Raw genomic sequence first — 27,588 nt, forward strand, 5'->3', positions numbered from 1 at the left:
GCATTCTCAAGGAGAACTTGCTAGAGGCTGGGGGTTGTGCTTGTGCTCTGGGAGCAGCAGCCCCCACTGCCACTCGTGGGCTCTCAGCCACCTCTGGCTTTGGATGGGGAACAAGACTCGGATCTGGCACGGGAAACCCACCACTCATTGCCGGGGCTGCGCCCCTGCCCTTCTCTTACTGCCTTTTGGCAGGTGGTGTGCACAGTACGGGGTGATACCAGCAACATTTGGTTCCTTGACGCTCTTCCTTCTATATGGGTAATGGGTGCTCTCCCCAGACATGTCTGCTGTAGACTAACTGACCTTGCGGCTTCTGAGTTCTGATTTGGCTCTTCCTCCCTATGGCAGGTTATGAAAACTACAATTATTATGGTGCCCAGAACACCAGTGTCTCCACAGGAGCGACCTACAGCTATGGCCCAGCCTCATGGGAGGCTACTAAGGCCAGCGATGGCCTGGGAGCTGGGGCCCCTGCTGTGCACATGGCCTCTTACGGCCCAGAGCCGTGCACCGACAATTCTGACTCCCTCATTGCCAAGATCAACCAGCGTTTGGACATGATGTCCAAGGAAGGAGGCAGGGGCGGGAGCAGCGGCGGTGGGGAGGGCATGCAGGACCGGGAGAGGTGATTATGGACCTGAACCCTTCCCTGGGGATCCCCCCCACCCCGAGCTTTGTGCAGGTGGCAGTGGGTACCCCCTCTTCCGGGGAGGGCTTTTCCCAGCTCCCTCCTGAGTGTGAAGTAGATGAGTCGGACAGTTACTGGGGCAGAGGCATTGTAATGGGACTAGTTGGTGTCCAGGGTGGTGGAGCTTAGGTAGACTACGCTAGTGCTAGACTCCTTATTTCTGCATCAGGTACCTGTAGACCCTCTTTCTTGTTCTTGTGGCCAAGGGCTCCATGTACCTCATTCAACAGTGTTCAAGGGGGTTTGTCGTGCCTTCTGAGCATTTAGGAGGCCTGTGTGGTAATATGGTGTGCTGTTCTGAATGTAGAGAAGCCAGCCTTGCAGGAAACTTGGGCTTTTACCCGGAGTGTAGTGACAGTTATGCTTCCTTTGCAGCTCCTTCCGCTTCCAGTCGTTCGAGTCCTATGACTCCAGGTCTTGCCTCCCTGAGCACCATCCCTATCGCCCCAGCTATAGCTACGATTATGACTTTGACCTGGGGCCTGACCGAAATGGTGGCTTTAGCAGTCAGTACAGCGACTGCCGGGACCCAGCCCGTGAGCGGGGCTCCCTTGATGGCTTCATGCGGGGCCGGGGCCAGAGCCAGGGCCGCTTCCAGGACCGGAGCAACCCCAGCACCTTCCTGCGCAGCGACCCTTTCATGCCGCCTGCAGCCTCCTCCGAGCCCCTGTCTGCTCCCTGGACCGAGCTGAACTATGTGGGTGGGCGGGGCCTGGGAGGCCCCTCTCCCAGCCGGCCACCGCCTTCCCTGTTCTCCCAGTCCATGGCCCCTGACTTTGGTGTGATGGGCATGCAAGGGGCCGGCGGTTATGACAACTCGGTGCCCTATGGATGTGGCCGGTCACAGACCCGGATAAGGGATCGGGTAAGCCGTCAGGAAGTTCTAATCTGCCTTCTTTTCAGACAGCTGTGTGGAGGCAAATTTGCATCCTGTTAAGATTCACTCATTTTTAAGTGCACAATTTGAGTTCTAGTAAAAATGTGCAGAATTGTGCAGCCTTCACCACCATCTAATTTTACAACATTTCCATCAACTGGGAATGATGCAAACCTCTGCCATTAGCAGGCACTCCCCGTCCTCGCCTCCAGCCTTGGGAAGTGCTGATCTGCTTTCTGACTTTGTAGAGTTGCCTCTCCCAGACCTTTCGTTCGAATGTGATCATATAACACATGGCCTTTTTGTGTCTGACTTCTTCCGCTTGGCATGAAATTGGGGGTGGCGGCAGGCCTCAACTATGTCATCTCCCTTTGTTTTCTGAAAGATCTTTTCTGCCTCTGTTCTCTGATCTTACAACCTTTCCGTTCTTCGTTTCTCTGGGGTATCTTAATGGTCCGGGTAAGCGGTACACCAGATGTGCTTGTGTCTGTAGCCCAGGCGGAGAGGGTTTGACCGCTGTGGCCCAGACGGCATGGGCAGGAAACGGAAGCAGTTGCAGATCTACGATGAGCCGGATGCCAAAGTGGCCCGGGATGACAGCGAAGGAGATTTTTCTGAAAACGGTAGGCCCTGGGTGGGCGTAAGATAAGTCTGTTTCCTTCTTGGTGCTCTGCCTGCCCATACATACCATGGACAGGTGTCGAACTCAAGGGTGGCATGTGTCCCCCACGCTCCCGAGGCCCCCAGTGCACTCAGGACAAGCGTGGTCACTCTGGACAGTGAGCCTGGGAGGGTGAAACAGGGAGTGGGCCAACCCCCAAGGGACTGACTTTCCCTCTTCTTTGTGTCTGGTAGATGATGGAGCTGCTGACTTCCGGTCAGGAGATGAAGAATTCAGGGGTGTAAGTCCATCTTCACTGGTCACCCTTCTTTGTTTCTCTGGTGTGGGATTTCTTTACTTTCGCCTCTTTCTCCCAAGGAGGCAGGAACAGCTTCTGTGGTAGACTTGATTGCTTTGCAAGTGGATTTAATAGCCTGACTTGCAGCTGGTTTTCTAAGTTTTGCACTCGTGACAATCCTTCCCTTCTTGAAAAAAGCCCCAGCCCTCTCTCCAGCCATTCCCGTATCCTCAGTGATGTGAGTAGCCACTTGCATGGTAAGTGCAGTGGACTGTGTGGGCTGAGGCTTTCGAACATGCACTGAAGACTTGCATCCTGCCTACTCTGTGCTGGTGCTCAGCTGCCTCCTCCTCACTCAGCCCTTAGAGCCAGTCACAGGAGACAGGCATTTACGGTCAGCTCTGAGCCATGACCACTCACGAGCACCGAGGTGGTGAGCCTTTGCCGCCCCTGCAAATTCTGATCCACGTCTGGGGTAGGGCCTGGAGACCTGGGTGTATGAAGGCTGCGACCAAGTGCTTCTGATGGTCAGATTACAGGGAAGGGCCTCACTTGCTCCCTGTTTGGTTTGCTTAGATCTTGAGTCTGGGAATCTCTGTGTCTCTGCTGCTGACTTACTGAATCTTGAGCTCAATGCCTAAGAAAAACGGGCTGTGTTCCGATTTTCAGTTAGATGCATCGTTTTCAATCTACACCTGGTTTGTTATAGCCTTTGGTAAATATGAATAGATGGCTGGGGAACATGATAAAGCCCCTTTTCGGTAAAGAGTGATGGAACTAACATCCTACCAGTTGGGTTTTCTTGACATAGAGCTGATGGATGGGCTGTTTGCACTCCCATGTGCAGAACTGTGCAGGTGCTGTTTGCCAAGGGCAGTTCTTTATCTGTAGAAAGAACCGGAAAAGGGCCAGTGACTTTAATAAAAAAAGCACATTGGTCATTATAGAATCTCAGAAGGCAACCAAGAGAAGTGATAGGACACACTCACCCTCTCCCACTGCCCTGGGACCTCTCCTGACACATTGTGACCAGGTGGTGGCAGGGTGCTGGGTCGGTTGTGGAGTTCTGGAAACTCCACCTTACAGTCCGACTTCGTGTGTTCCCTTTTTCAGGAGGACGAATTCTTCGACCCTGGGAGGCAGAGAGGTAGGCATTGCTTGGTGCCCCTTTGAGCTTTCCTGTGTCTGCTAAGCTCCCATCCGGGCTGGCCTTCTGAGCAAGCCTGGGGCCTGGATGGAGGGACTGGTGGCCACTGGGTGGGCCTTGGCTGTGGTGCTCACCCTGAGGCTTCATTGCAGTGCTTAGAACAGCACTTGCTGGAAACAGGTCTGTTTGCCTCACTTGATGGCAGGCTGTGGAGAGGGGGGGAAACCTCATTTCTGAGGTTGCAGTAGTAGGGAAGGGAAACAGCTTGCAGTAGCAGGGAAGGGAAAGTCTCAGAAATGCAAGAAAGAAAAGAAAAGGCGCTCTCCAGCCCGTCTTCTCTATTACCTGCTTGCCAGTGCAGGTCCCTGTACTGTCTTTTCCTGGGCTTCTTTTTTTTCACAGTTCCCTCGGTTGCCAGCCCAGGCTTGTGCCCTCATCCTCTGGTGGGGATGTGGCAGCGGCAGTGCTCCCTGCTGTATGGGACGGAGTTCAGACACCTGCCCCGGTTGGGAGCTGGGGGTGGGGGGAGGGAGACCTGTCAGGTACACCCAAACCCAAGATCCTCCAGAGACTATCCTTGCTTAGCAGGGCTCACCGGTGCCCTTGCGGGGGACCTAAGAGTCCAAAGCAAGTGGCAAGAGCAGAGCAAAGTTAAACCTTTCCGGGGGGCCATGGAGAAGCAGCCTGAGACAGCGTGGCCTTGAGCTTACCCAAAAACCATTTGTTTCTTTTCATGTTCCCGTGGGTCTGTCCATAGCGGGTTTTCCCCAAGAATCACAGGCTGGCTCTTCGTGGCTCTGCTCCCGTAAATCTGCAGGCCCCTGGCTTACATGCTCCTTCTGCTGTGTGTTCGGGCTGAGCCACCCCGCCAAGGTCCTCCCACCTCGATACTGAAGCAGTTATGCCTATAGCTTGGGACCACGCAGAGCATTTAGCGGCTCGTGCAGCAGGGCAAATGCTAAAGCAAAGGTGACATGTTTATTGCGCACAGGTCCTGCTGCCTACCCGGGATGACTTTGCTATTAAACAGCAGTAATAGTTTCAGGCAGTGACCTCTTGCCAAAAACCCCACACGCCCTTTTGAGAGGCTTCTGAGCAGCGCACGCCGGTCGCCATCTTCGTGGGACAGTCTCGTGACTGGCATCAGGGGTAGGGGTTACAGTTCAGATGCTTATCCAACCTTTCCTCAGTGTCTGGCCCTGGCCCTGAGCCACAGTGGCCTGGCCTGGCCTCAACGCTGGGGCGCTGGGCTGCACGGCTCTCGGAGGAGCTCCTGCACTGGCCCCAGGGGACCACGGAGGACCAGTTGGTCTCTTCCCACTTTTGTTTCTAGGACTGCTTCCCTTGTAGCCCTGGGACGGCCCTAAATGGACGGTTTTTGTGAGTGGAAGATAGAGTTTGGGCCAGCAAGGACTGTCATACCTGCTGAGGCCCTAGTTCAGAAGAGGCTGACGGGACAGTCCTCATGGTCCACCTAGAGGTGGGACGGAGGGCAGTAGAGTGGCTTGCTTTATTTTCTGAGGCCTTCCAGCTGCTGCCTCTTTATCTGGGAAAAATTGCTTCTCTCTCTCCTTAAGTGGGTTTGGGAGAAGACCCAATGGTAGGGCACTGGATTGGAAAAGCAGGATAGGAAAGGACAGAGAGCAAGCGGGCCATGGTGCGAGTGGGCTGGGCGGGCTGGGCCCTGGCCCATCCCAGCCTTATTAGGCCACGGGGGGCAGTAAGGTGACTCCCTGGGAACTCTGAAGGGTTCTCATCAAAGGCCCATCCCTGTTGGGAGCCTTTGACAGACTATTGGTGCCTCAGGGTGTCCTGACCCTGCCGTGTATGGAGGCAGCGGCGGGTATGGGGTGTGGTGGCCGAGCTGTGGCCCCCCATCAAGGCCCTGGTGCTCCGCTCCTCTATGGGCTTCTCAGGGTGTCTCTAAGGAACTTCTCTGTTGCAGGAGAGAAGGACGATGAGGATGATGAAGTAAAGAAGAGAAGAGAAAAGCAAAGGAGGAGAGACCGGATGCGAGACCGAGCAGCTGACAGGTGAGGAGACAGGCAAGGTGGGAGATTGGCCAGAAGCTGAGCACTGTCAGGGTTCTCCAGAGCTCAACCGTCTTCACTCCACAATGGGGGAGCAGCCGGGTTTGATCTGCCTCTGGAGTCTGTCAGGAAATCCGAGTCAGGGGAAAGGAGATAAAACTTGGGAAACACAGATGGCATTCTGTTCTTGCCAGTGGGTCTCCATGGCCCACATGTGTCCAGCAGGGGGCTCTCTTGCTCTCCTGCTCTCCTGCTCCCCTGCTCCCCTGCCCAGAGCTTCCTTGTCCCTGGCTTGTATCTGTCACCCCAGACAAGTGAACTTCATTCAGCAGAGCTGCTGAGAAGGTGCTTTGGGTCCCTTATCCAAACGCGGACCACCTCGAGTTCAGCATGGCAATTCTACGTGGATGAGTAATACCTTATGAATTTTGTCTCTAAATAGAAAAAGAGTTGCAAAAGTGCAAAGGGTGTTTGGTGTGACCACACCACGTGCCTCTCTGTCTTTCCAGTGATCAGGTGACTGCTGACTAGAAATGTAAACCACTGGTGGCTACGGGAGCCCTTGGTTGCTTAGGTCTCGACCACATGTGGTGGTTTCTCTACACACACACTCTCTTCCTGACTTAAGGGGAAATCCTTGCCCTTAAGGCTCAGATGGGGTGGTGCTTTTCCTGTGCAAAGAAATGCAAAAAAAAAAAAAAAAAAAAGTTAGCCAAAGATCCGACAGTAGAGGCAAGAAAGCCAGGAACCGGAAGGTCAGAGCTTCAGGGTGTTAAACAGAAAGTCCCCAGAACACTTTTTTCGAACAAATGAATACATGATGGCTAGATGAGATTATTTTCATGCCCCAGGAGAAATTAGATGACTTTTTCTTCAGAAGGAATGTTTAGAATCCACCCTAGAAACAGGGTCCTCAAAGAGACTTGGAGAAATTGTCACAGGGTAGGTAAAGATGCAGCAGGAAGTGCGAACCCTGAATTTCTTTGCCTGCTGCCTGATAACCTGTTCGTACACAGAGGGCCCCAGAGCTCGCTCTTTTCACTCCTCTGTTGGGGGTCTCTGCAAAAGAAGCAGGCATCGGGAGCCAGCAGAAGTCTGAGTTGGTAGATGAGGAGTCCTGAGTGCCACGGGGCCTATGCCGCCAGCCCAGATGCGCCAAAGCATCCTCGGCAGAGCTGAGGAAAGCAGCGCCCCACTGAGGGGCCATAGGGCTCTGCGGGCGGCTCTCCCCTTGCCGTACAGCATGATTGCATTTGTGAGGTTTTGAAAGTACGCAACGAAGACATCCGTTTTTAGCCATAGAGTTTGATATGATGGGTCTTAAAGTTGAGCACTGTGGAAAAATTGATCTTGGGTTTTTGAGTTTTAGATTGTGGAAGGTCTTTAGAAATTTCTCCCTTACGTTAAAATGAGGTTCCCATGTTACCCTGGTGGCTGCAGAAAGAAGTTACAGAGTTAGGTACTACGCCCCGCCTCAGAGCAGTGGTCTGGGGGCCTTTAGGGAATCCACAGTTTGGAAAGTCTCCACCTTAGGGTGTTCTCTTGTGGGCCTTTGGGCCAGAAAGACTGGTGTGGCGCGTGAATCATTTTCCTAGAACACTTGCAAGATCGCACCCCCATTCTCAGGTTGGGGAGACCTGGGGCATCTGCTATTCTGATGCCCCACGTGAAGTCAGAAGTCTTGGTACAGAAATTGCTTCCCTGTTTCCATTTCCGTTCCAACCAGAGATGAGCTGGCTACTCCTATGTCACTGTTCTTTTCATCTTCCTTCTCCAGGATTCAGTTCGCCTGTTCTGTGTGCAAGTTTCGTAGCTTTGAAGATGAAGAAATCCAGAAGCATCTACAAAGCAAATTTCACAAAGAGACACTGAGGTTTATCAGTACCAAACTCCCCGACAAGACAGTGGAGTTCCTCCAGGTAAAGCACACTCGGCCTCAATCACAGTATTTCCTGATGGTCCTCCAGGAATTGAATCCTTCACAGAGAAGGGAAAGGGAAGGGAAATGAGGCCTGGATTTTCAGAATAAGAGTGTACAAGTCCCAGGTCAGAGGGAGAGCCGAGCTCTCTGGCCATTGTAGTTCCTATGAGTTCCGCCCACGGAGCTGCTTAAACAGCCGTCTTCCCGTCCTTGGGGCAGCTGAGACAGGGCTGTGCTCTGCCGAGGGCTTGGTAGCCGCCTTGGTGAGCTGCCTCTGGTGCAGCTGTGAGATAGGCACACACACCACACTGTCCTCGTATCATTCCTTCTCCTCTAGGAGTACATCGTAAACAGGAATAAGAAAATTGAGAAGCGGCGTCAGGAGTTGATGGAGAAGGAAAGCACGAAACCCAAACCAGATCCTTTCAAAGGTGAGCTGTGGTCTTGGGGCATGCCATTCCACGTGCCGCTAAGGCGTGCACGGCTGGGGGCAAAGCCAGCCCAGGGCAGGGCTGCTGAGAATGTGACAGGAAGACCCTCAGGCAGGGCACATAGTGCTGGACAGAGCGTGGCTTAATGAATGTCACAGCTCTGCTGGCAGCGTGTTGGACTGATACGAAGCCTTCTGGTGTTTTTTCCTTCTTTGTGTAAAGAAAAATGATGAGAGGGATGAAAACAGTTGAAGAATAAAATCCCCAGGTGTGGAGGTACTTCTGTCTGCACACTCCTGCTGGAGGGCAGGTGGGGGCCCCCACAGATTCTGTCCTAACCTGGTCCTTTGGGACTACCGGGAGAAAATGGGGGCCCTTTTGGGAGGCAGGAGGAGAGCATCACTTGCCTGCTGTCCCAGATTGGACCAGACTTGGGTTGTACCGACAGGGATTGGCCAGGAGCACTTTTTCAAGAAGATCGAGGCCGCTCACTGCCTGGCTTGTGACATGCTGATCCCAGCGCAGCATCAGCTCCTGCAGCGGCACCTGCACTCGGTGGACCACAATCACAACCGCAGGGTAAGTCCCTCCTCGGGCCGCGCCAGGAGGGCCCCTGCGGCGGCGGGCCCCGGCGGTGGGGCTCAGAGCCTTCCGTGTCTGGTGGGGAATGCTAGCGTCTTCAGGAGCTCTTGACAGTCCACTGAGTCTCTGACTTCATTGGTGGGTTGTAAGAGGCATCCCAGTTTCTGCTAAGATGCAAAAAAACGTGTTGCTTAGGGTTGACTTAAATAGAGTAGCTGAAGTTCTCCTGGTTGAGAATGTCCCCTGTAAACCACACAGGTAAGTTTCCCGGTGGCTGACAAACTGGATTTCCGGGGAGTGGAGGCTGAGGGCCATTCATAGCACCATGGCCTAGGGGAACCAGAGTTAAGAACTTATTTGGTCCTAATTAGCTGATGGGGCCCAAAGCTAAATGTGTAGCTCAGGATATTGGCAGACTTTTTTTTTTTAATGGTCAAATCACAGACGTTTTTGGCTTTGCAGGCTACGGGGTTTCCAACACCTGACGTCTGCTGCTGGTGGGCAAAAGCAGCCAGAGTCCGGTTGTGAAGCATGGGCGAGGCTGCATTTGGCCTATAGGCTCTGGCTTGCTGATCCCTGGTTTGGTGCCTGTCCTTAGTCCTGCCCAGGCATCTACTAGTTTATGAAAGATCATCTAGAGAGCACTAAACTAACAAGGGATTATTGTTTGAATGGGTCAAGCTCTAAAACAGCCAAATGTTTGCAGCATTCTTTTCTGCTGCTGCTGAATTTACTTGTAAGGTCACTGCAACTCAGAAAACTGAAAAGAAAAAACTTGCCCTTCTGCCATACCGAGCCCACACAGCACCTGTCTGTCTGTAAGTGTTCTCTTGCCATCCTTGAGCGTGCACACGGGACCTGGACGTCCGTGGGGTGCCTGTGCTCTCATCTTTTATCAGACTTTTTTACGCTGCCTCACAGTCCCGGTTTTGGTATCCCTCCAGGGCCGCCTCTCTCTCATGATTGGAGTCTGGCATCTCAGGATTTGCCGCAGTGAGGAGAGGTGGTAGTCCTCGTTCTGACTAGGGCTGATCCCAGGGCAGCTCAGGGCAGCCTGGCTGGTTTGTTTCCGTGCTGCTCTGGGTGCACCACGTGTAAAAGTCCACCTTGCCTTCCCTCTGCAGTTGGCTGCTGAACAGTTCAAGAAGACCAGTCTCCATGTGGCTAAGAGCGTTTTGAACAACAGACACATAGTGAAGATGCTGGAAAAATACCTCAAGGTTTGTGCTGAGGAGTGCAGTGGACGGGAGAAGCTTCTGGAATGCAGGATGGACTCTGCGAGTGTGGAGTTGCATCCGGAGTGCAGTATTTAGCATCTCTGAGTCTTTTGAAGAATGGGCGGGTATGGGAATGTATCGGGGTGGGTTTCCTGCGACTCCCCGCTCGCCCAGGGTCTGGGCCGTGGTCCTGCTTGATCGGTCTGCATGGTGGTGAGGGCTCACCTCGGATAGCCATGAAACATTGAGCAAGGGATGCTGAGGTGCTTACCGGGCAATCCAAGTTAGATGATGGTGGTCCAGGAAAGAAGCCAAAAGGAGGTTTTGCTGGCAGAGAGAACGAGCCGTGAGCCCGCAGCTCAAGGGGGGGGAAGAGCAGATGGAGCCACAACTGCTGAGCCTTAGTGACTGGAGCAGAGTATGAAGAGCCCCAGAGAGGGCGGCCTGGAGGGGAGTCCGACTGGGAGAGCCCCTGGTTCCTCCTGGGAAGTCCACTGGGTAAACGCTCGGCCCCAAACGTCCGCGTGTGCGGCGGGTTCTTACGCACCAGCACAGCCCGACTACGAGAACCTGTCTGCCCGCCTCTCAGTTACTAAATCCTTTAGTATTTGACGCTTCATGCCAGCCATTAAAGGGGCATAACCAGTTTAAGAACCGTGACTGGTCAGTGTTTTTGTTTTTATTTTATTTTACTATCTTTATTTTAAAGTTGTTTTTTTTTTTTAAGTAATCTCTGCACCTAATGTGGGGCTCCAGCTCGTGACCCTGAGATCCCCTGACTGAGCCAGCCAGGCACCTCCTAAATGCTGTATTTTAAAACCTATTTCTTAATCTGCTAATGATAATGTTTACATTTTCTGTCTTTCTTTCTTTTTTAAGATTTTATTTATTTACTTCGGTGCCCCATAATGTTCATATTTTCTAAACTAGAGACAGTTTTGCCTAAGTTCGGCTTCTGAGAGTCAGACTTGGAGTCCGTCCTGACTGGTGTTCAACAGCTGTGTGGCCTTGGGCAACTCGCTGAGTCTCCTTTCCTTATCTGCAGAATGGGGCACCCTTGTAACCAGGGCTGTGTACGTAAATGAAACTAAAATTTAAAATAGTCTAAACTTCCTGTTATGAAGCTTTTTTGTTTCAGTTGGGTTAAGAAATCCTAGGTCTTTTTGAACTTTTCTTCACCATTATATGCTTGAATAAAAAATGCAAAATGGGGGCAGTTGTATTAAATATTTGTAAATGGGGCCCCTGGCTGGCTCAGGTGGTTCAGCGTCTGCCTTTGGCTCAGGTCATGATCCCAGGGTCCTGGGATCGAGCCCCGCATCGGGCTCCCTGCTCAGCGGGGAGTCTGCTTCCTGCTCCTCCCCTCCATGCTCGCTGTCTTGATCTCTCTCACTCTCTCTCTTTTTTTTTTAAAGATTGTTTATTGGTCAGAGAGAGCACAAATGGGGAGGGAGAGGGAGAAGCAGACCCCCCACTGAGCAGGGAGCCAGATCCGGGGGTCGATCCCAGGACCCTGGGATCATGACCTGAGCCGAAGGCAGACAACTAACTCAGCCACCCAGGTGTCCCCTCTCTCTCTCTCAAATAAATAACTAAAAATCTTTAAAATAAAGTTAATAAATTTTTATAAATACTTCATTCTAAAAAGCCTTTGAATGAGCACGGAGAAGTACATCTTTTAAAAACCAGTTGTAAGTATCAAAATTGCTAGTATTAAAAACAAGAATAGCCCCTGATTCTGCTTTCCCCATTGTGTTCTAGGTCCTAGCTAAGAAAATAAAAGTTAAAAGACAAAAGGTGCAAAACGGGACACCTGGGTGGCTCAGTCAGTTAAGTGTCTGCCTTTGGCTCAGGTCATGATCCAGGGTCCTGGGATCAAGCCCCTTGTTGGGCTCCCTGCTCAGCGGGGACCCTGCCTCCCTCTCCCTCTGCCTGCTGCTCCCCCTGTTTGTGCTCATTCTCTCTCTCTCTCTCTCTCGCTATCTCTGTCAAGTAAATAAAATCTTTTTTTAAAAAAAAAGGTGCAGAACGGTTGCGGTGAGCCTATTCTGAGACGCCTTTTCTGAACCTGAAGGCGCCGAGCACCCATGGGATGCCCTCACCTGCTGTCGTGGGAAGCGTTTCTCTTGTTGGCTGTTCAGCATAGAAACACGGGCTCCTGGCAGCCTGGGCCCCCTTCGTTCTCTCCTTTGCACTGACCTGTTGCTCTTCTTGGCCAGGGTGAAGACCCTTTCACCAATGAAGCTGTGGATCCAGAAATGGAAGGGGATGACAATTTAGGGAGTGAGGAGAAGGAGGAGACGCCCGAGGAGGTGGCCGCGGAGGTGTTGGCCGAGGTCATTACGGCAGCCGTGAGAGCGGTAGATGGGGAAGGAGCGCCGGCTCCAGAAAGCGGTGACACGCTGGCCAAAGGAGAAGGCCCCATGGACACGGCCCAGGCCGCTAGCAGTCCCCACCCGGAACAGCCGGTGGAAGTGGAGACAGCGTGTGGCGTGGCCTCCGAGAAGGGCGGCGAGGAAGCGGTGGAAGCTGAAGTGCAAGCCCCAGCAGCAGACGAGGGAGACGCCGTGAGGGTCGAGGCTCCGGTGCCAGCCCCGGCTGTCGCGGAAGCGGGAGCAGAACACACCGATGCAGAGCCCAAAGATGTCGCTCCCACAGAATGACCCTCCTCCGTGTTGCGAGGGGTGCGTGTCATAACGCCTTGCTCTTTCTCCTTTTGTTTGTAAGCAGAACTAGGGTATATGTTACTGGAACATGCTGGAAACTTTGGTGAAGAGACCCAGCCATTTCCTTCAAAAAAGTGTACCTCATGGGCTTGTCTTCTATAGACGTGTATGGCTTTCTGCCGTGGTTCGAAGGCTGCGGAAGTTGTACATCCCGCAAATGGCTGTGAAGTCTCTACACTGCAGCTGGAGTAATAAAGTTGGGTAACTAGAGTTGATGGTATTTTGCTTGTTAAATACAGCAGCTGGCTGAATGCCTATTTTATTTTATTTTATTATTTTATTTTATTTTATTTTCTGAGAGCAGCTTAATACTGGGATGCATCTTGCTTTATACAGGATTTTTTTTAAGTTCTAAGAATTTGCTTTGGCTTCGGTTTTTTTACCTGCTTTGATAGCGTACTGCGTATGGCGTGTGCGCCTCACAAGACGTAGCAGAATCTTGTGACCGCAGCGTTGGTTCTGTCCCATCAGTGAACTCTGCTCAAAGGCCTCATGAATCTGATAGACCTGCACCCTTGGAAACCCTCCCACTGGCCCCTCAAGAATGAGGTCATTTTGCCTAGGGCATTATTTTCCCAATCTTGAGTCTTTGGTGAATCACCTTTATAGTTTGGAGTTATTTTGTCTTTTTTTTTTTTTTTTTACCTCATTTGTGTTTCCCCTCTGTTACTTCAGGGGTTGTTTTTGTTTTTCCTTTAAATTGAGTTACTACTAAACTATATTTAAAAAAAACAAAAAACAAAAAAACTTGGTGTCACTCCCGTGAATGGAAAACATATAAATTGCCATAGATAGATGCTATCTGTAAGAAATGAATATAGTGAAATAAACACATTTCAGATAAATACTGTTCCTTTGGAGGTTTCTGGATCTGTGGGAAAGGAAAGCTAGCACGTGTTAAAGGGTAGCAAGCAACAGTTACACTTTTCATATAATCAAAAGAAGTGGAAGATACTTCCCCCTTGAAATGATACTGTTGGGTCTGTTTTCCCGGCAGACCCTTGAACGGTCTCATTTGGGGAAGCGTTGGCCCGAGGGAATTTACTAGATGGTAGAAGACGAGATGAGCATCTACCGTGCACCAGGTACTAACCCGTGATAAAAGTAAGAGATGGGCCCTGCTCTCAAGGACCTTTACTGGAGATGTGAGATGAATATTTATGAAAAGTCAGTATAAGAACTAGAAACAAATAAATTGCTCAGTAAGCAAGAAAACGGTGTCTCTGGATTGTTTGTGCCTGTCGTCACTCCCGTGAGGTAGATGTGCCTTGGTCACAGGTTGTGCGTGCCCTTCGAGGTTTCGTCTCTTGAGGCAAAAAGGTTGGTGGCATTGAACATCCATGGCCTCAAGGATAACAAAATTTTGAAACTGCTCTGTTTTGTTTCTCTTGTAAACATAATCCAAGGCCTATCCTAAAACTGACCTATTTTGGCGTGGTTGAATGTGAAAGGATGCGAATGATTTTACTTCGAAACTTGGCTTAAGCCAGGCCCTCATTCCCCAAGATGGGAGGAATTACGTGGATTGCACAAAGGGATGCCCTTCTGTCTCCTGAGGGGACAGGAATAAACTACAAGCTCCCTCACTCCAGTCGTTTCCCACTTGCAGGGGAGAAACCTGGAGGGAAGCTTAAGTAATTTTAGGGTCATCTATCAAGGATGTGTAGATGACCCAAATTAATACACAGATCTGTGAGACACCAATGGCAATGAACTTTATACAGAGCACTTTTATTTAAAAAGGTTTAGGGGAGGGCGCCTGGGCGGCACAGCGGTTAGGCGTTTGCCTTCGGCTCAGGGCGTGATCCTGGCGTTGTGGGATCGAGCCCCACATCAGGTTCCTCTGCTATGAGCCTGCTTCTTCCTCTCCCACTCCCCCTGCTTGTGTTCCCTCTCTCGCTGGCTGTCTCTATTTCTGTCGAATAAATAAATAAAATCTTTAAAAAAATAAAAAATAAAATAAAAAGGTTTAGGGGGTGGGGCACCCGGGTGGCTCAGTGGGTTAAGAGTTTGCCTTTGGCTCAGGTCATGATCCCAGGGTCCTGGGATTGAGTCCCATATCGGGCTCCCTGCTCACAGGGGAGCCTGGGCTTCTCTCTTCCCTGTGCATGCTCTCTGTCTCTGTCTCTCTAGTAACTAAAAAAATCTTGAGGGGGGAAAAAGGGTTTGGGGCACCTGGGTGGCTCAGTTGGTTAAGCAGCTGCCTTCAGCTCAGGTCGTGATCTCAGGGCCCTACAGCAGGCTCCCTGCTCAGCAGGGAGTCTGCTTTTCCCTCTCCCCCTTCCTGCTCGCACACACTCTCTCAAATGAATAAAAATCTTCAAAAAAATAAAAAATGAAAAGGTTTACAGAATTTGGCAATTCCTGCTATTCCCAAGGAGAAAGATCTTAGAAATGGAAGCCTAATGTCAGCTTCATGTAATCCTATTGTGGGCCTGTGTGATTGCACTGAGGTTTTTATGAAATTAATTCAGTTGCTAAAGGGTAGACACCACAGTGTAATGAGCAAAGTGCTCATTAGGAGTACGTCAGGGGCACCTGGCTGGCTCAGTTGGAAGAACATGTGACTCTTGATCTTGGGGTTGTAAGTTCGAGCCCCACATTCATTGCATGTAGAAATTACTAAAAAAAAAAAGTAAAAGAGTGCATAGTCTGGGGCGCCTGGGTAGTTCAGTCAATTAAGTGTCTGACTCCTGATTTCAGCTCAGGTCATGATCCCAGGGGCGTGAGGTGGAGCCTGGCCTTGGGCTCCTTGCCCAGCATGGAGCCTGCTTGGGATTCTCTCCCTCTCCCTCAGCCCCTTCCCCCTCTCAAAAAAAAAAAAAAAAAGTGCATAGTCAGTATTACTAAGTCCTCTCCAATTAAATTTTGGACCATAAAAAGCCATTTCCACTGCCCAACAAGCTGGCTAAAAGTGGTCCTTGCTAACTAGAAGTGTGGTCAGGAGTGATTAGACAGGCACAGTGAAGTTCAAGCAGAACTTCAGAACCCACAGTACAAGAGCCTTTTAGCATTTTTTGGTAGGAGCCTCCTTGGACGTTTCGTAAACAGATGGGTATGGAAACCCCACAGTGTGGCTTTATGCTGATTTAATACCGATGGCTCTTGGATCATTGCAAAACTTTGGGGGGGGGCTGGGTGGCTCAGTGAAGCGTCTGCCTTCGGCTCAGTTCGTGATCTCAGGGTCCCCGGATCGAGCCCCGCATCAAGCTCCCTGCTCAGGGAGGAGTCTGCTTCTCCCTCTCCCTCTGCCTGTCCCCAGCTCTTGAACGCTCTGTCTCTCTCTCACTCTCTCTCTGTCAAATAAATAATTTTTTTTTAAGTATTGGGCCACTTCCTTTATCTTTTACAAGGACACTGAGGCCGATGGGGTTGGTTTTCAACAAGCATACTTACTGTCCACGTACCTCCTCTCTCCTCTCAAAACACGTGGTACAGGATAAATTAGAATTCAGCTTGGGGGACCATATGGTGGGGTAGGGGGCAACCCACTCTCACAGGGTTGGTTATCTGAATTGAATGAGATAGTAAACATTTGGCACTATTGACAAAGTGGTTTGATAAGCTCAGTGTTTTTTCTTTAGAGGTAAAATTCCTGTAATGAAATGAGCCATTCACCACTTTATTTAAAAAAAAAAAAAATTGCGGGGCGCCTGGGTTGTGCAGTCCTTAAGCGTCCGCCTTTGGCTCAGGGCGTGATCCCAGCATTCTGGGATCGAGCCCCACATCAGGCTCCCTCCTCCGCTAGGAGCCTGCTTCTTCCTCTCCCACTCCCCCTGCTTGTGTTCCCTCTCTTGCTGGCTGTCTCTCTCTGTCAAATAAATAAATAAAATCTTTAAAAAAAATTAAAGCTTTTAAGTAATCTCTGCACCCAATGTGGGGATTGAACTCACAACCCCAAGATTGAGTCACTTGCTTCACAGACTGAGCCAGCCAAGCACCCCTCCGTCAACCATTTTAAAGCAGACAGTGCAGTAGCATCAGGTATACTCACAATGTTGTGCAAACACCACCTACAACCGGTTCCCAGACATTTTCCTCCCCCTAAAAGGAAACTGCATCCCCATTAGCACTAAGCCCATGCCTCCCTCCCCATCCCCTGACGACCAGTAATCTGCTTTCCATCTCTGGATTTCTTTGGTCTGGATGTTTCATGTAGAGGGAACCATACAATACACGACCTTTTCAGTATGGCTTCTTTGACGAGGCGTGATTTTGAGGCTGATCCATGCCAGAACCTGGATCAGTACCTGATTCCATTTTATGGCTGAATACTACTCCACTGTATGCATGTACCACATCTGTTTACCCAGTCAGCCAGTCATAGATACTCGAGTTCCCACGTTTTGACCACTGTGAATAGTGCTGCGGAACATTCTTGAACAAGTATCTGAGTACTTGTTTTTAATTCTTTGGGATATACACCTAGGAGTGGAATTAGGTCATATGGTAATTCTATGGTTAATTTTTTGAGGAACTATATTTTCCCCCACAATAGCTGCACCATTTTACATATCCATCAGAAATGTACAAGAGTTGCAATTTCTTCACATCCTTACTGATACTTTCTCCCCCCACCCATGCCAGCCATCTGAGCAGGTGTGAAGCGGTATCTCATTGTAGTTTTGATTTGGATTTCCCTGATGACTACTGATGGTGGACACTCCTTCATGAGCTTGTTGGCCATTTGTTTACATTTGGAGAAATATCTATTCAAGTTCTTTGCCTGTTTTGATTTGTTTTTGTTTTGAGAGAGAAAGAGAGAGGTTTGGTGGGAGCGGCAGAGGGAGAGGGAGAAAGAGAATCCCAAGCAGGCTCCACACCCAGCGTGGAGCCTGATGCAGGGCTCGATCCCAGGACCCTGAGATCATGACCCGAGCTGAAATCAAGAGTGGGACGCTTAACAGACAGAGCCATTCTTGCTTATTTTTTAATTGAGTTGTCTTTTTGTTAAGTTCTAGGAGTTCTTTATATATTCTGGATACTAGATGCCTATCAGATATGATTTGCAAATATTTTTTTTCCATTCTGGACTCTTCATTCTTTTAGTAGTGCCCTTTGATGCAAAAATTGTTTTCTTTCTCATCAAGTCCAATTTATATCTATTTTTCCTTTTGTTGCATGTACTTTTGGCATTTTTTTTTAAGATTTTATTTATTTGACAGAGAGCACAAGCAGGGGGAGTGGCAGAAGCTGGACTCCCTGCTGGTCAGGGAGCCCAATGTGGGGCTCCATCCCAGGACCCTAGGATCATGACCTGAACTGAAGGCAGCCGCTTAACTGACTGAGCCACCCAGGTGCTCAATAGAGTGGTTTCTTTTTTTCTTTTTCCTTTTTAAAAGATTCCATCTACCTATTTGTCAGAGAGAGAGAGAGAGAGAGAGAGAGCAAGGAACCACGTACACAAGCACGGGGGGCAGCAGGGAAAGGGAGAAGTAGGCTCCCCACCAAGCAGGGAGCCTGATGCCAGACTTGATCCCAGGATCCTGGGATCATGACCCAAGCCGAAGGCAGATGCCCAACCCACTGAACCACCCAGGCGTCCCAATGGAGTGGTTTCTTAATTTCATTTTTGGATTGTTCATTGCTACTATATAGAAATACAACTGATTTGGGGGCACTTGGATGGCTCATTCAGTTCAGCATCCAACTCTTGACTTTGGCTCAGGTCATGATCTCAAGGTCGTGGGATCAAGCCCGGAGTCAGGCTCTGTGCTGGGCGTGGAGCCTGCTTGGAATTCTCTCCCTCTGCCCCTTCCTCTTTCTCTAAAAGAAGAAGAAGGTGTGGGGAGGAGGAGAAGAAAGAAATACAATGTATCCTGAAACTTTGCTGAATTTGTTTATGGTAGATTCTTTAGGATTTCCCACATATAAGATCATGTCATCTGTGAATAGAGATTGTTTTACTTCTTCTTTCTATATGGATGCCTTTTATATCTTTTTCTTGCCTGATTACTCTGGCTAGAACTTCCAGTACAATGTTGGTATCCTTATAACATTTCTTTTTAAAGTAACTTGTATACTCAATAATCTTTCTCCAAACTGTGAATTCCTGCAAATATTCTAATTCCAGCCAATCCATTTAAGTTGGATTCTTTGAATAAAGAACATAAAGGATATAATGTTTCCTTTTGGGATTCTAAGTTCATGAGTCACAGGTCAACAAGGTGGGTATTTAGTGCCTGCTTGGCCCAGGGTTGTGGATACACATACCAAGATTTTGTTCAGCAAACTGCCCAAAGATATCCATAAAAACAAATCATCAACCTGCTCCATGGAGAATGCCCAAGGATTTTAGCTTCTCAGATGACTACAAACATTTGGGAACATTTCATTAAATAGTGAAGATAGGGAGCTCACAAATGCATCACAAATTTCCTTTTATTTGCTCCCACAAAATTATCTCTAAGAGAATTCCTCTTTAAACAACCCCCAAGGGCCAATGACTAACTTCAGAATGAAGTGTCTACTACAATGGTCCCCATAAGAAAAACTGTAGCCTTCTTAGAGACCATAAGTCCCTAATTCCTTCCCATTGGAGGACAATGAAAATGACAATATTGGTTGTTTCAAAAGAGCTAAGACCACAACAATTTTCCCATGTTTGAAAATTACTCGGTCTAGCTCAACAATGGCAAAGACAGATGAAGCTAAAAGCATATTCTGGGAGAAGGAAGAATTTTCTTGCCAATATTCATCAATCCTGCTAAGGCTGAAGGTGTCTTCTCTAAGGAAAGGGGAGATTTGGCCCCAGGATGTATGAGCTATCTATGCTGCATAACAAATTACTCCGAAAGTTGTTGGCTTAAAATTAAAAGTGTTTATTATTTCACAGTTTCTGGGAGTTAGGAATCCAGGTGTGGCTTAGCTGAGTCCTTAGTTGGAATTACAGGGCTGCAAAGTGTTGGCCAGGCTGCGGTCTCATGTGAAGGCTTGACTATGGAAGGATATCCTTTCAATGCTGCCCAGGTGGTGGTGAGCAGAGCTAAGTTCCTTGTAACTGTTGGACTGAGAACTTTGGCTCCTTTGCCAGCTGTTGACCAGAAGATACCTTTAGCCCCTTGCCACATGGGCCTCTCCTATATGGCAGCTTGCTTCATCAAAATGCGCGAGCTGAAAAGTCAAAAGAGAGTCCAGCTAGATGAAAGCCAGTCTTCTGTAACCTGATCATGAAAGTGACATCCCGTGACTTCTGACAGAATTGCTTCATTACCAGCAGATCACTAGGTCTGGCCCAAATTCAAGAAGTGATCACACCAGGGTGTGAATACCAGAAGGTGGGGAGTCACAGGGAGTCATCTTTGAAAGTTGCCTATCACATAATACTAGTACAATTCCAGACATAGACGTTCTTCTTTTTCTTTTTTTAAGATTTTATTCATTCTGGGGCGTGTGGGTGGCTCAGTCAGTTAAGCGTTTACCTTGCTCAGGTCATGATCCCAGGGTCTTGGGATTGAGCCCCGCATCAGGCTCCCTGCTCAGTGGGGAGTCTGCTTCTTCCTCTCCCACTCCCCTGGCTTGTGTTCTCTTTCTCCCTCTGTCAAATAAATAAAATCTTTAAAAAAATAAGACTGAAAAAAAAAAGATTTCATTCATTCATTTGACCCACAGACTGAGAGAGTGAGAGAGAGAGAGAGAGAGAAGCAGGGTCCCCGCTGAGCAGAGAGCCCAACACGGGGCTTAATCCCAGGACCCTGAGATGATGACCTGAGCAGAAGGCAGACGCTTAACCGACTGAGTCATCCAGGTGCCCCTAGAGATGTTCTTCTTAGATTCCAAGTGCCTGCTTCGTCAGCCCATTTTTTTGAAGATGAAAGGAACAAAAGAGATGTAGGCTTTCAGTCCTGACATGTACTTAAGACTGATGAGAGCAGGTTATTCGTACAAAGCTTTAAAAACAGCCTACTCATGGAGTCCCTGCTAAAATAAGTTTTATCAGCCATCCTTCCCCACAACAGCCTGTTTTCAACATTGGTGAAAATTGGTCAAGGCAAGAAACCTTCCTTACTCAGCAAACGCCAAAGAGAATGTTTTTAGCAGCTGGCGTAGCCTCACTTGGCTCACTGCCACTCATTCTGATGCCATGATTCCGGGCCTTGAACTCATGGGACCGTCAGGGGCTCATGACCAAAATTTTACCAGCAACACTTTTAGCAGCCTCCAAGCTTTGGAATCACCAGCCTCCTGTGGGAGTCTTATACTAGAAGGTGTCTTACAATGGGGCTCATTTCCTGGCCATATGTTCAAAAGTTTGTACATTGCAACCGTATCATTTGCCTTGTCTATTTACCTTTCTTGCTCAGGCAGTTTTCTTTACATATGTCATTCATTCTTTCCCTAAAAAATGGAAACACAGGGGCACCTGGGTGGCTCAGTCGGTTAAGCATCTGACTCTTGGTTTCAGTTCAGGTCATGATCTCAGGGTTGTGGGATCGAGCTCTGTGTCCAGCTCCATGCAGTGTAGTCTGCTTAAGATTCCCTCTCTCCCTCTGCCCCTCCCCCTACTAGTGCGTGTGCATGCTTTCTCTCTAAAATGAAATAAAATCTTTTAAAAAATTGAAACACAAAATATGCATAAAACATAGGCATAGAATTACAAAGCTAGTGCCCAGTCAAATCGCAGAACACTTCTCATTCATGTAAGATGAAAAAATTCTAGAGATTTGCTATACAACATTGTGCTTATAGTTCACTGTACCATATACTTAAAAAAGTAAGAGGGTAGATCGCACACTTTGTTGTTGTTGTTGCAGGGTTTTTTTTTTTGTTTTGTTTTTTTGTTTTACACCACATTAAAATACTGGCTGTGCCCACCCACCCCCTCACCTCTTCCGGGCCACCCTTTCAGGCAACCACTGGTGACTGTTTTTCTTTATAGTTTTATTTCTCTAAAACCTTCCATCTATTTTTCTGTTTTAAAAATCAACACAGCAATGGAATCATCACATATACACACGGGCCTTGCTTCCTTGATTTCCTATTATGTTTGCAAGATTCACCCATGTTGTCCCATGTGGTTGTGGTTAGTTCCTCTCCATTGTATCATGATCTATTCATCCTGCCGTGGGTGAACATTCGCCTTGTCTTCAGGGTGGGACCTTCAGAACACAGCTGCTCCGAACCTTCTTCAGAGTATCAGCAAATTTCCAAGGGACTGGAATTAGTGGGCCACAGAGTATACAGAGCTTCAACTTCACCAGATAAGGCCAAACTGTTTTCTAAAATGATTGAACCAAACGATGAACAATATACGAGTTTTCCCACTATCATTCATTGACTTCAGATTCCTTCTTCTTGAGCAGTTTCATTCCATGCACAACATCTGCATTTTCTTTCCACTTTCAAACCTTTTTTTTATCACTTCTTTTTTTTAAAGATTTATTTATTTATTTGAGAGAGAGAGAGAGAGAGGGCACACAAGTGGGAGGGAGAGAGGGAGAGGGAGACAAAATCTCAAGAAAACTCCAAAGTGGGGCTTGATCTCACGACCCTGAGATCCTGATCTGAACTGAGACCAAGAGCCAGAAACTTAACCAACTGAGATACTCAGGCGCCCCTACTTCCTTTTTTTAAATTGCAGCCATATGGCACTTCATACCAGGTCTCCCAGTATCTCATTACTTTGAATGTGACAGTGAATGATGTTTGTCAAATACTTCAAAACGAAGCAAAAACATGGCAAAATACAAAATAACAAAGTAGCAGAAACTAAAAATTACCCTTAGGGCGATCGGCAACCATGCACCTGTTTCTGGCTGACAGAATTGCGATATTCTACTCTGAAGCTTATTTTTGTTCCTAGCTAGTTAATGAGTTAAAAACTGGCAAGCATAGGGGCGCCTGGGTGGCTCAGTTGTTAAGCGTCTGCCTTCGGCTCAGGGCGTGATCCTGGCATTCTGGGATCGAGCCCCACATCAGGCTCCTCTGCTATGAGCCTGCTTCTTCCTCTCCCACTCCCCCTGCTTGTGTTCCCTCTCTCGCTGGCTGTCTCTCTCTCTGTTGAATGAATAAATAAAATCTTAAAAAAAAAAAAAGAAAAATTGGCAAGCATAATGGCAGATACATGTCATGACACATTTGTCAAACTCATAGAATAGGGGCACCTGCGTGGCTCAGACGGTTAAGCATCTGCCTTCGGCTCAGGTCATGATCTCAGGGTCCTGGGATTGAGCCCCATGTTCAGCTCCCTGCTCAATGGGGAGTGTTTCTGCTTCTCCCTCTCCCTCTGCGCCCCCCCAACCCGTGCTCACTCTTTCTCTCTCAAATAAATAAAATCTTTAAAAAAAAAACCCAACTCATAGAACATACAACACAGACAGTGAACCCGAATGTAAACTATGGACTTCAGTTAATACTCACATATCCATATTGGCTCATCAAGTGTAACAAATGTACCACACTATGCATATTAATAATGGGGGAAGTGGAGAGGGGAAGTAAGGGAGCGTATGGGAACTCTGTACTTTCCACTCAATTTTAACGTAAATCTAAAACTGCTAAAAACAAATGAAATAACAAAAAAACGCAAGCAGATTAGCTTCTGTAGAATGGTGAAGAAATTTCCATTTTCTAGACTTCAGAGTCTAGAGCAGGGAGCAGCACTACTGTCTATGGGACAAATCTAGACTGCTGTCTGTATATGTATAGCAAAGAATGGAATATATAAATAATAGTAACTTATATAAATATATGCAACAGAAATTTTCAAAAAAGAATAATATTTTGTGATTCCTGAAATTGGCATGAAATCCTAATTTTAGTATACATAACATTTTTGGGGGACATAGCCACACCCATTCACTTGTACATTAATTACGGCTGCTTTTTGTGCTACAATGGCAGAGCTACCAAGATTGGCAATTTTACAGATTGTATGGCCCACAAAACAAAACATTGACTACCCTTTTTTTTTTCCAAATATTGAAAAAAAACTGTCAACTCTGGTGCTAGAGAAAAGATGCAGGCAGTCTTCAACAAATCTTGAGATTTGACTTCTAAACTGTGTACATATGTGATCTTGGGTGAGCCACGCACCATCTCTAGGCTAACTATTAATTCCAGAACATAACTCCATGGGCGAGTTCTCATTCGAAAGTGGGTGTGGATTCAGGCCATCACAAATCAAACACCTCCAGGTTTTCCAAAACTGACTCTGTTGATAAATTTATCCTTGCTTTTAAGAAAACACTAACACATTTTTTAAAGATTTAAAAAAGATTTTAAGTGACCTCTACACCCAGTGTAGGGCTTGAACCCACAACCCTGAGATCAAGAGTCACACGCTCCGCCAACTGAGCCGTCGAGGCATCCCAGATTTTTTTAATCTGGGAAAATGCTGGCAAGTAGGAAAGGAAAATGGTAAACATATAGGATGTTCACTCTTGTGACGGAAAAACTAGAAATGAATTAAATGTTCAAAATAGGGGAATAGTTAAATAAATTACAATCTGTCCCTACCAGATAACATACTGTATGTCATCTCGGAGTTATGTCCCAATTAGGCAGAACTCATGTGGAATGGCTTCTAAGATATATTACATGGGGGCGCCTGGGTGGCACGGCGGTTAAGCGTCTGCCTTCAGCTCAGGGTGTGATCCCGGTGTTCTGGGATTGAGCCCCCCATCAGGCTCTTCTGCTGGGAGCCTGCTTCTTCCTCTCCCACTCCTCCTGCTTGTGTTCCCTCTCTCGCTGGCTGTCTCTCTCTCTGTCAAACAAATAAATAATCTTAAAAAAAAAAAGATATATTACATGAAAAAAAAGCATGCTACAAATTAACAAATACAGAATAATCCCTTTTGTTTTATAACAATACAACGATTTCTATGGATACATACTGATGCATAGAAAAGTCTAGACAGTGTATAGAGTTGTGGGACTACTATGTTGTATACCTGAAACTAATGTAACATTTGTGTGTCAACTACACTTTCACGACAACAACAAAAAGACCAAGGGACCCTGGCTGGCTCAGTCAGTAGAGCATTACAACTCTTGATCTTGCTGTTGTATGTTCCAGCCCCATGTTGGGCATAGAGCTTACTTAAAAAAATAAGTAAAATGTTGTCACAAAGAAAAAAGAAAAAAAAAAGTCTAGACCAGTGCTGTGCAATAGAAATATGTTGCAAGCTGTAAATGTAATTTTATATTTTCTAGTAGTTCACTAGTGGCTCAGTCGGTTGGGCATCTACAGTCAGCTCAGGTCATGATCCCAGGGTCCTGGGATGGAGTCCAGCATTGGGCTCCTTGCTCAGCAGGGAGCCTGTTTCTCCCTCTGACTGCCATTTCCCCTGCTTGTGCTCGTGTTCTCTCTCTCTTTCTCTGACAAATAAATAAAATATTTAATAAATAAATAAAAGAGTAAAAAGAAACTGGTAAAAATTAAATTTAATAATATATTTTACTTAATCCATTATACAAAGCATTATTTCAACATGTAACCAATACAAAAAATATTTTAATATTTTAATTATTTCAACATGTAATCAATACAAAAAGATATTTTACATGTTTTTTTCCTATTAAATCTTTGAAATGTAATGTGTATTTTACACCTACAGAACATTTCAATTTGAGCCAGCTTCATTTCAAGCACTCAATAGCCATGTGTGGTCCTAACAGACAGCACAGGTCTAAAACACATAGAAATGATAACAGCGGTTTCTCTAGTGAGGGAGGGGAAGAGATAAGAGGGATACTTTATTTTTTTCTCTATAATCTTTTGCATTGTTCAGTTAAAATGGTTTCATGTATTATCTTATTTACAATGAATAATGCATATTTAAAACCATTCAGAATTATAGTATGTACTTCATGTCTCATTCCTTAATATTTTTATTAATCTCTTCTGGTTTTTAGTATTGCAAACGCAGTAATAACAAGAGAACAAGAACTTATTATATGAACTATTAAAACAAAAATTTTTATGAAACTGATTCAACTAGATAAACATTTTCTGAGTTTAAGTTGTAAGGAGTTAGGGTCTGCACTATGGCAGACAAAAAGAATGGGACACCGTTGTCCAAAAGATTTTTGAAAACAGCTTTTGCAATTGCCTCTACAGTTTGCGTATTTTCTTCAGGTTGGACTTGACTTCTAGCAACAGTCCAAAGCCCTCCGGTTTGGTCCAGTAAATCAAGCTAGATGTTACAGTTTTGTTTCAATGAAGTGTGACTCAAGTAAAATGAAAGATTTTATTATGTGACTTGCAAACTGGCAGCTCCAAATTACTTCCAAAAACATTATCGGCAACAACAATAAATTAAGTAGATAATGCAAGAAGACAACGATGGAAAGGACAGCTTAAAATGGATACCTTCCGGTTCCCTTAAAAAGAAAAAAAATTGTTACTCCATATTCACATAGCCCTGGGTACTTTTGTATTCTTTTCCCACTTATGATCATCTTCCACAAATTGTTAAGCGTGCAAAACAAGGAGCCAGTAGATATTCACAAATTTCAGTATTCCGTAATACTTGATTAGAAGGAAGTTGACTAATAATCCAGGTACAATCACTTCCTTTATTTCTTGCACGTGATTATTTGTTATCTCATGCTTTGCTAAAGTAACAGATAAATTTAAGTCTTTTCTTTCCTCAGGACCCATCAGTGATTTATGATTGCCCTTGAAGCGTGAGCCAACACCATGACATTGACAAAACTATTTGCCATGCTAGGGTATTGATACATTTTGGAAGAAGGGGCCATCAGGGAATTTTTTAATTACCTAGACTTTTTAAAGGAACGGAATTTGCAATTTCTAGAAGATGGAACTAGAAGTACCAAAAGTGGGGCACCTGGGTGCCTCAGTTGGTTGAGCCTGGGACTTCTGATTTTAGCTCAGGTCACCATCTCAGCGTTGTGAGATGGAGCCCTGCCTAGGGCTCTGGGCTGGGTGGGTGTCCGCTTGGGATTCTCTCTCTCTCTCCCTCTGCCCTTTCCACTGCTCATGCTCAATCTCTCTCTCTCAAAATAAATAAAATCTTTAAAAAATAAAAGAAAGTGCCAAAAGAGTGAAGATAAGAGCAAAGGGGAAAAAGGTTTTGTTCCCCCATTTGAAAAATTTAACAGAATCATTTTATTTTTTTATTTTAATTTTTTAAAGTAAGCTCTCCAATCAACGTGGGGCTCAAACTCACAAACCCGCGATTAAGAGTCGCGGGGTCTTCCCACAGAGCCAGCCAGGCGCCCCCAGAATCTTCATCTTATACCGCAAGCGACCTAAACCTTAACCCCCTCGTTCTGTAAGTGGAGCTGACTTGCCTTCGAGGCTCAAGGCTGAGGGACGGCCGGCGGACAGCTGGAGGGCCCGCGCTGGGGGCCGGACGCAGCACTTCCAGCCCTTGCATCCCCGCGGCGCCCCGCCGGGACAGACGCCGGCCGGGACAGACGCCGCCGCGGCCCTGCGCACAGTCGCCTCCGCCCTCTCCCGGCGCCCGGCGCGGCTGGCGGGCCGAAGCGTCCCAGCCTACTTCAACACCTTTCCGCCTTCCCAGCCGGGGGGCCCTCCTTGGCCTCTGCCGTCAGCCTCTGGGTCTCTCCTCACTTTCCTCCCTCTTGCTGCGGGTCTCATCAACAGAGCTTTCTTAAATTTTGGACGTCTCCCTTTGCCTTCACATCTTTTCCCTCAGTCCCAGCCTTCAGTCTGACAGGTCTCCCCTCCGTCCTCTCCCTTGGTCCGCAGGGTCACGCCCCTCCGTCTGAGGGGGGTGCCCTCCCTGGGTCCGCCTGATCTCTGCACCCTCCCTCTGAGGGGTTCCCCTCAACCCCGCGCGCCCGCCTCCCCCACTCACCTCGCGCCCGCTAGCTCTGTAGAGCTCGCGGGCGCCGGGCGCGGTCGCGGGGCGCGCACGCCGGGCGGGCGGCGCGGGTCTGCGCGCGCAGCGTACGTGGTGACGTCAGTGCGCTGGCGGCGGCGGCGGCGGCGGCAGGGCTGTTTGTTCTGCTCTCCCGCAGCCGAGGAGCCGAAGCGGTGGCTGCGGCGGCGGCGGCTGCCGGCAGTGCCCGCAGGCGAGCGGGGCCTGTGAGCGCGGCGGAGCGGCGGGCGCGGCGGGCGGGCGGGCCCCGGCGCCGC

General features: G+C 47.9%; 1 protein-coding gene and 1 long non-coding RNA gene across 2 annotated transcripts in view; one reads left to right on the forward strand and one right to left on the reverse strand.

The window, feature by feature from the left end:
• AKAP8 (A-kinase anchoring protein 8) overlaps positions 1-12,728 on the forward strand; it is a 16,980-nt gene extending 4,252 nt beyond the window's left edge. The window contains exons 4-14 of the mRNA XM_040629144.1: positions 349-625; positions 1,064-1,553; positions 2,059-2,188; positions 2,421-2,467; positions 3,578-3,611; positions 5,557-5,644; positions 7,419-7,560; positions 7,900-7,993; positions 8,442-8,572; positions 9,700-9,795; positions 12,012-12,728. Of these exons, the coding sequence (XP_040485078.1) occupies positions 349-625; positions 1,064-1,553; positions 2,059-2,188; positions 2,421-2,467; positions 3,578-3,611; positions 5,557-5,644; positions 7,419-7,560; positions 7,900-7,993; positions 8,442-8,572; positions 9,700-9,795; positions 12,012-12,455 (1,973 nt within the window). The 3' untranslated portion in view covers positions 12,456-12,728. The remainder of the gene's footprint in view (positions 1-348; positions 626-1,063; positions 1,554-2,058; positions 2,189-2,420; positions 2,468-3,577; positions 3,612-5,556; positions 5,645-7,418; positions 7,561-7,899; positions 7,994-8,441; positions 8,573-9,699; positions 9,796-12,011) is intronic.
• A 6,592-nt stretch (positions 12,729-19,320) lies between these two features.
• Positions 19,321-24,176, reverse strand: LOC121102526. The gene is made up of 2 exons (XR_005834596.1): positions 23,976-24,176; positions 19,321-19,631 (listed from the first exon to the last, which is right to left on the reverse strand). It is a non-coding gene; the product is annotated as an uncharacterized LOC121102526 (long non-coding RNA).
• Positions 24,177-27,588: the final 3,412 nt, after the last annotated feature.

The sequence above is a fragment of the Ursus maritimus genome, unplaced genomic scaffold, assembly GCF_017311325.1.
Source record: "Ursus maritimus isolate PB19 unplaced genomic scaffold, ASM1731132v1 scaffold_14, whole genome shotgun sequence".
NCBI classification, from domain to species: Eukaryota; Metazoa; Chordata; class Mammalia; order Carnivora; family Ursidae; genus Ursus; species Ursus maritimus.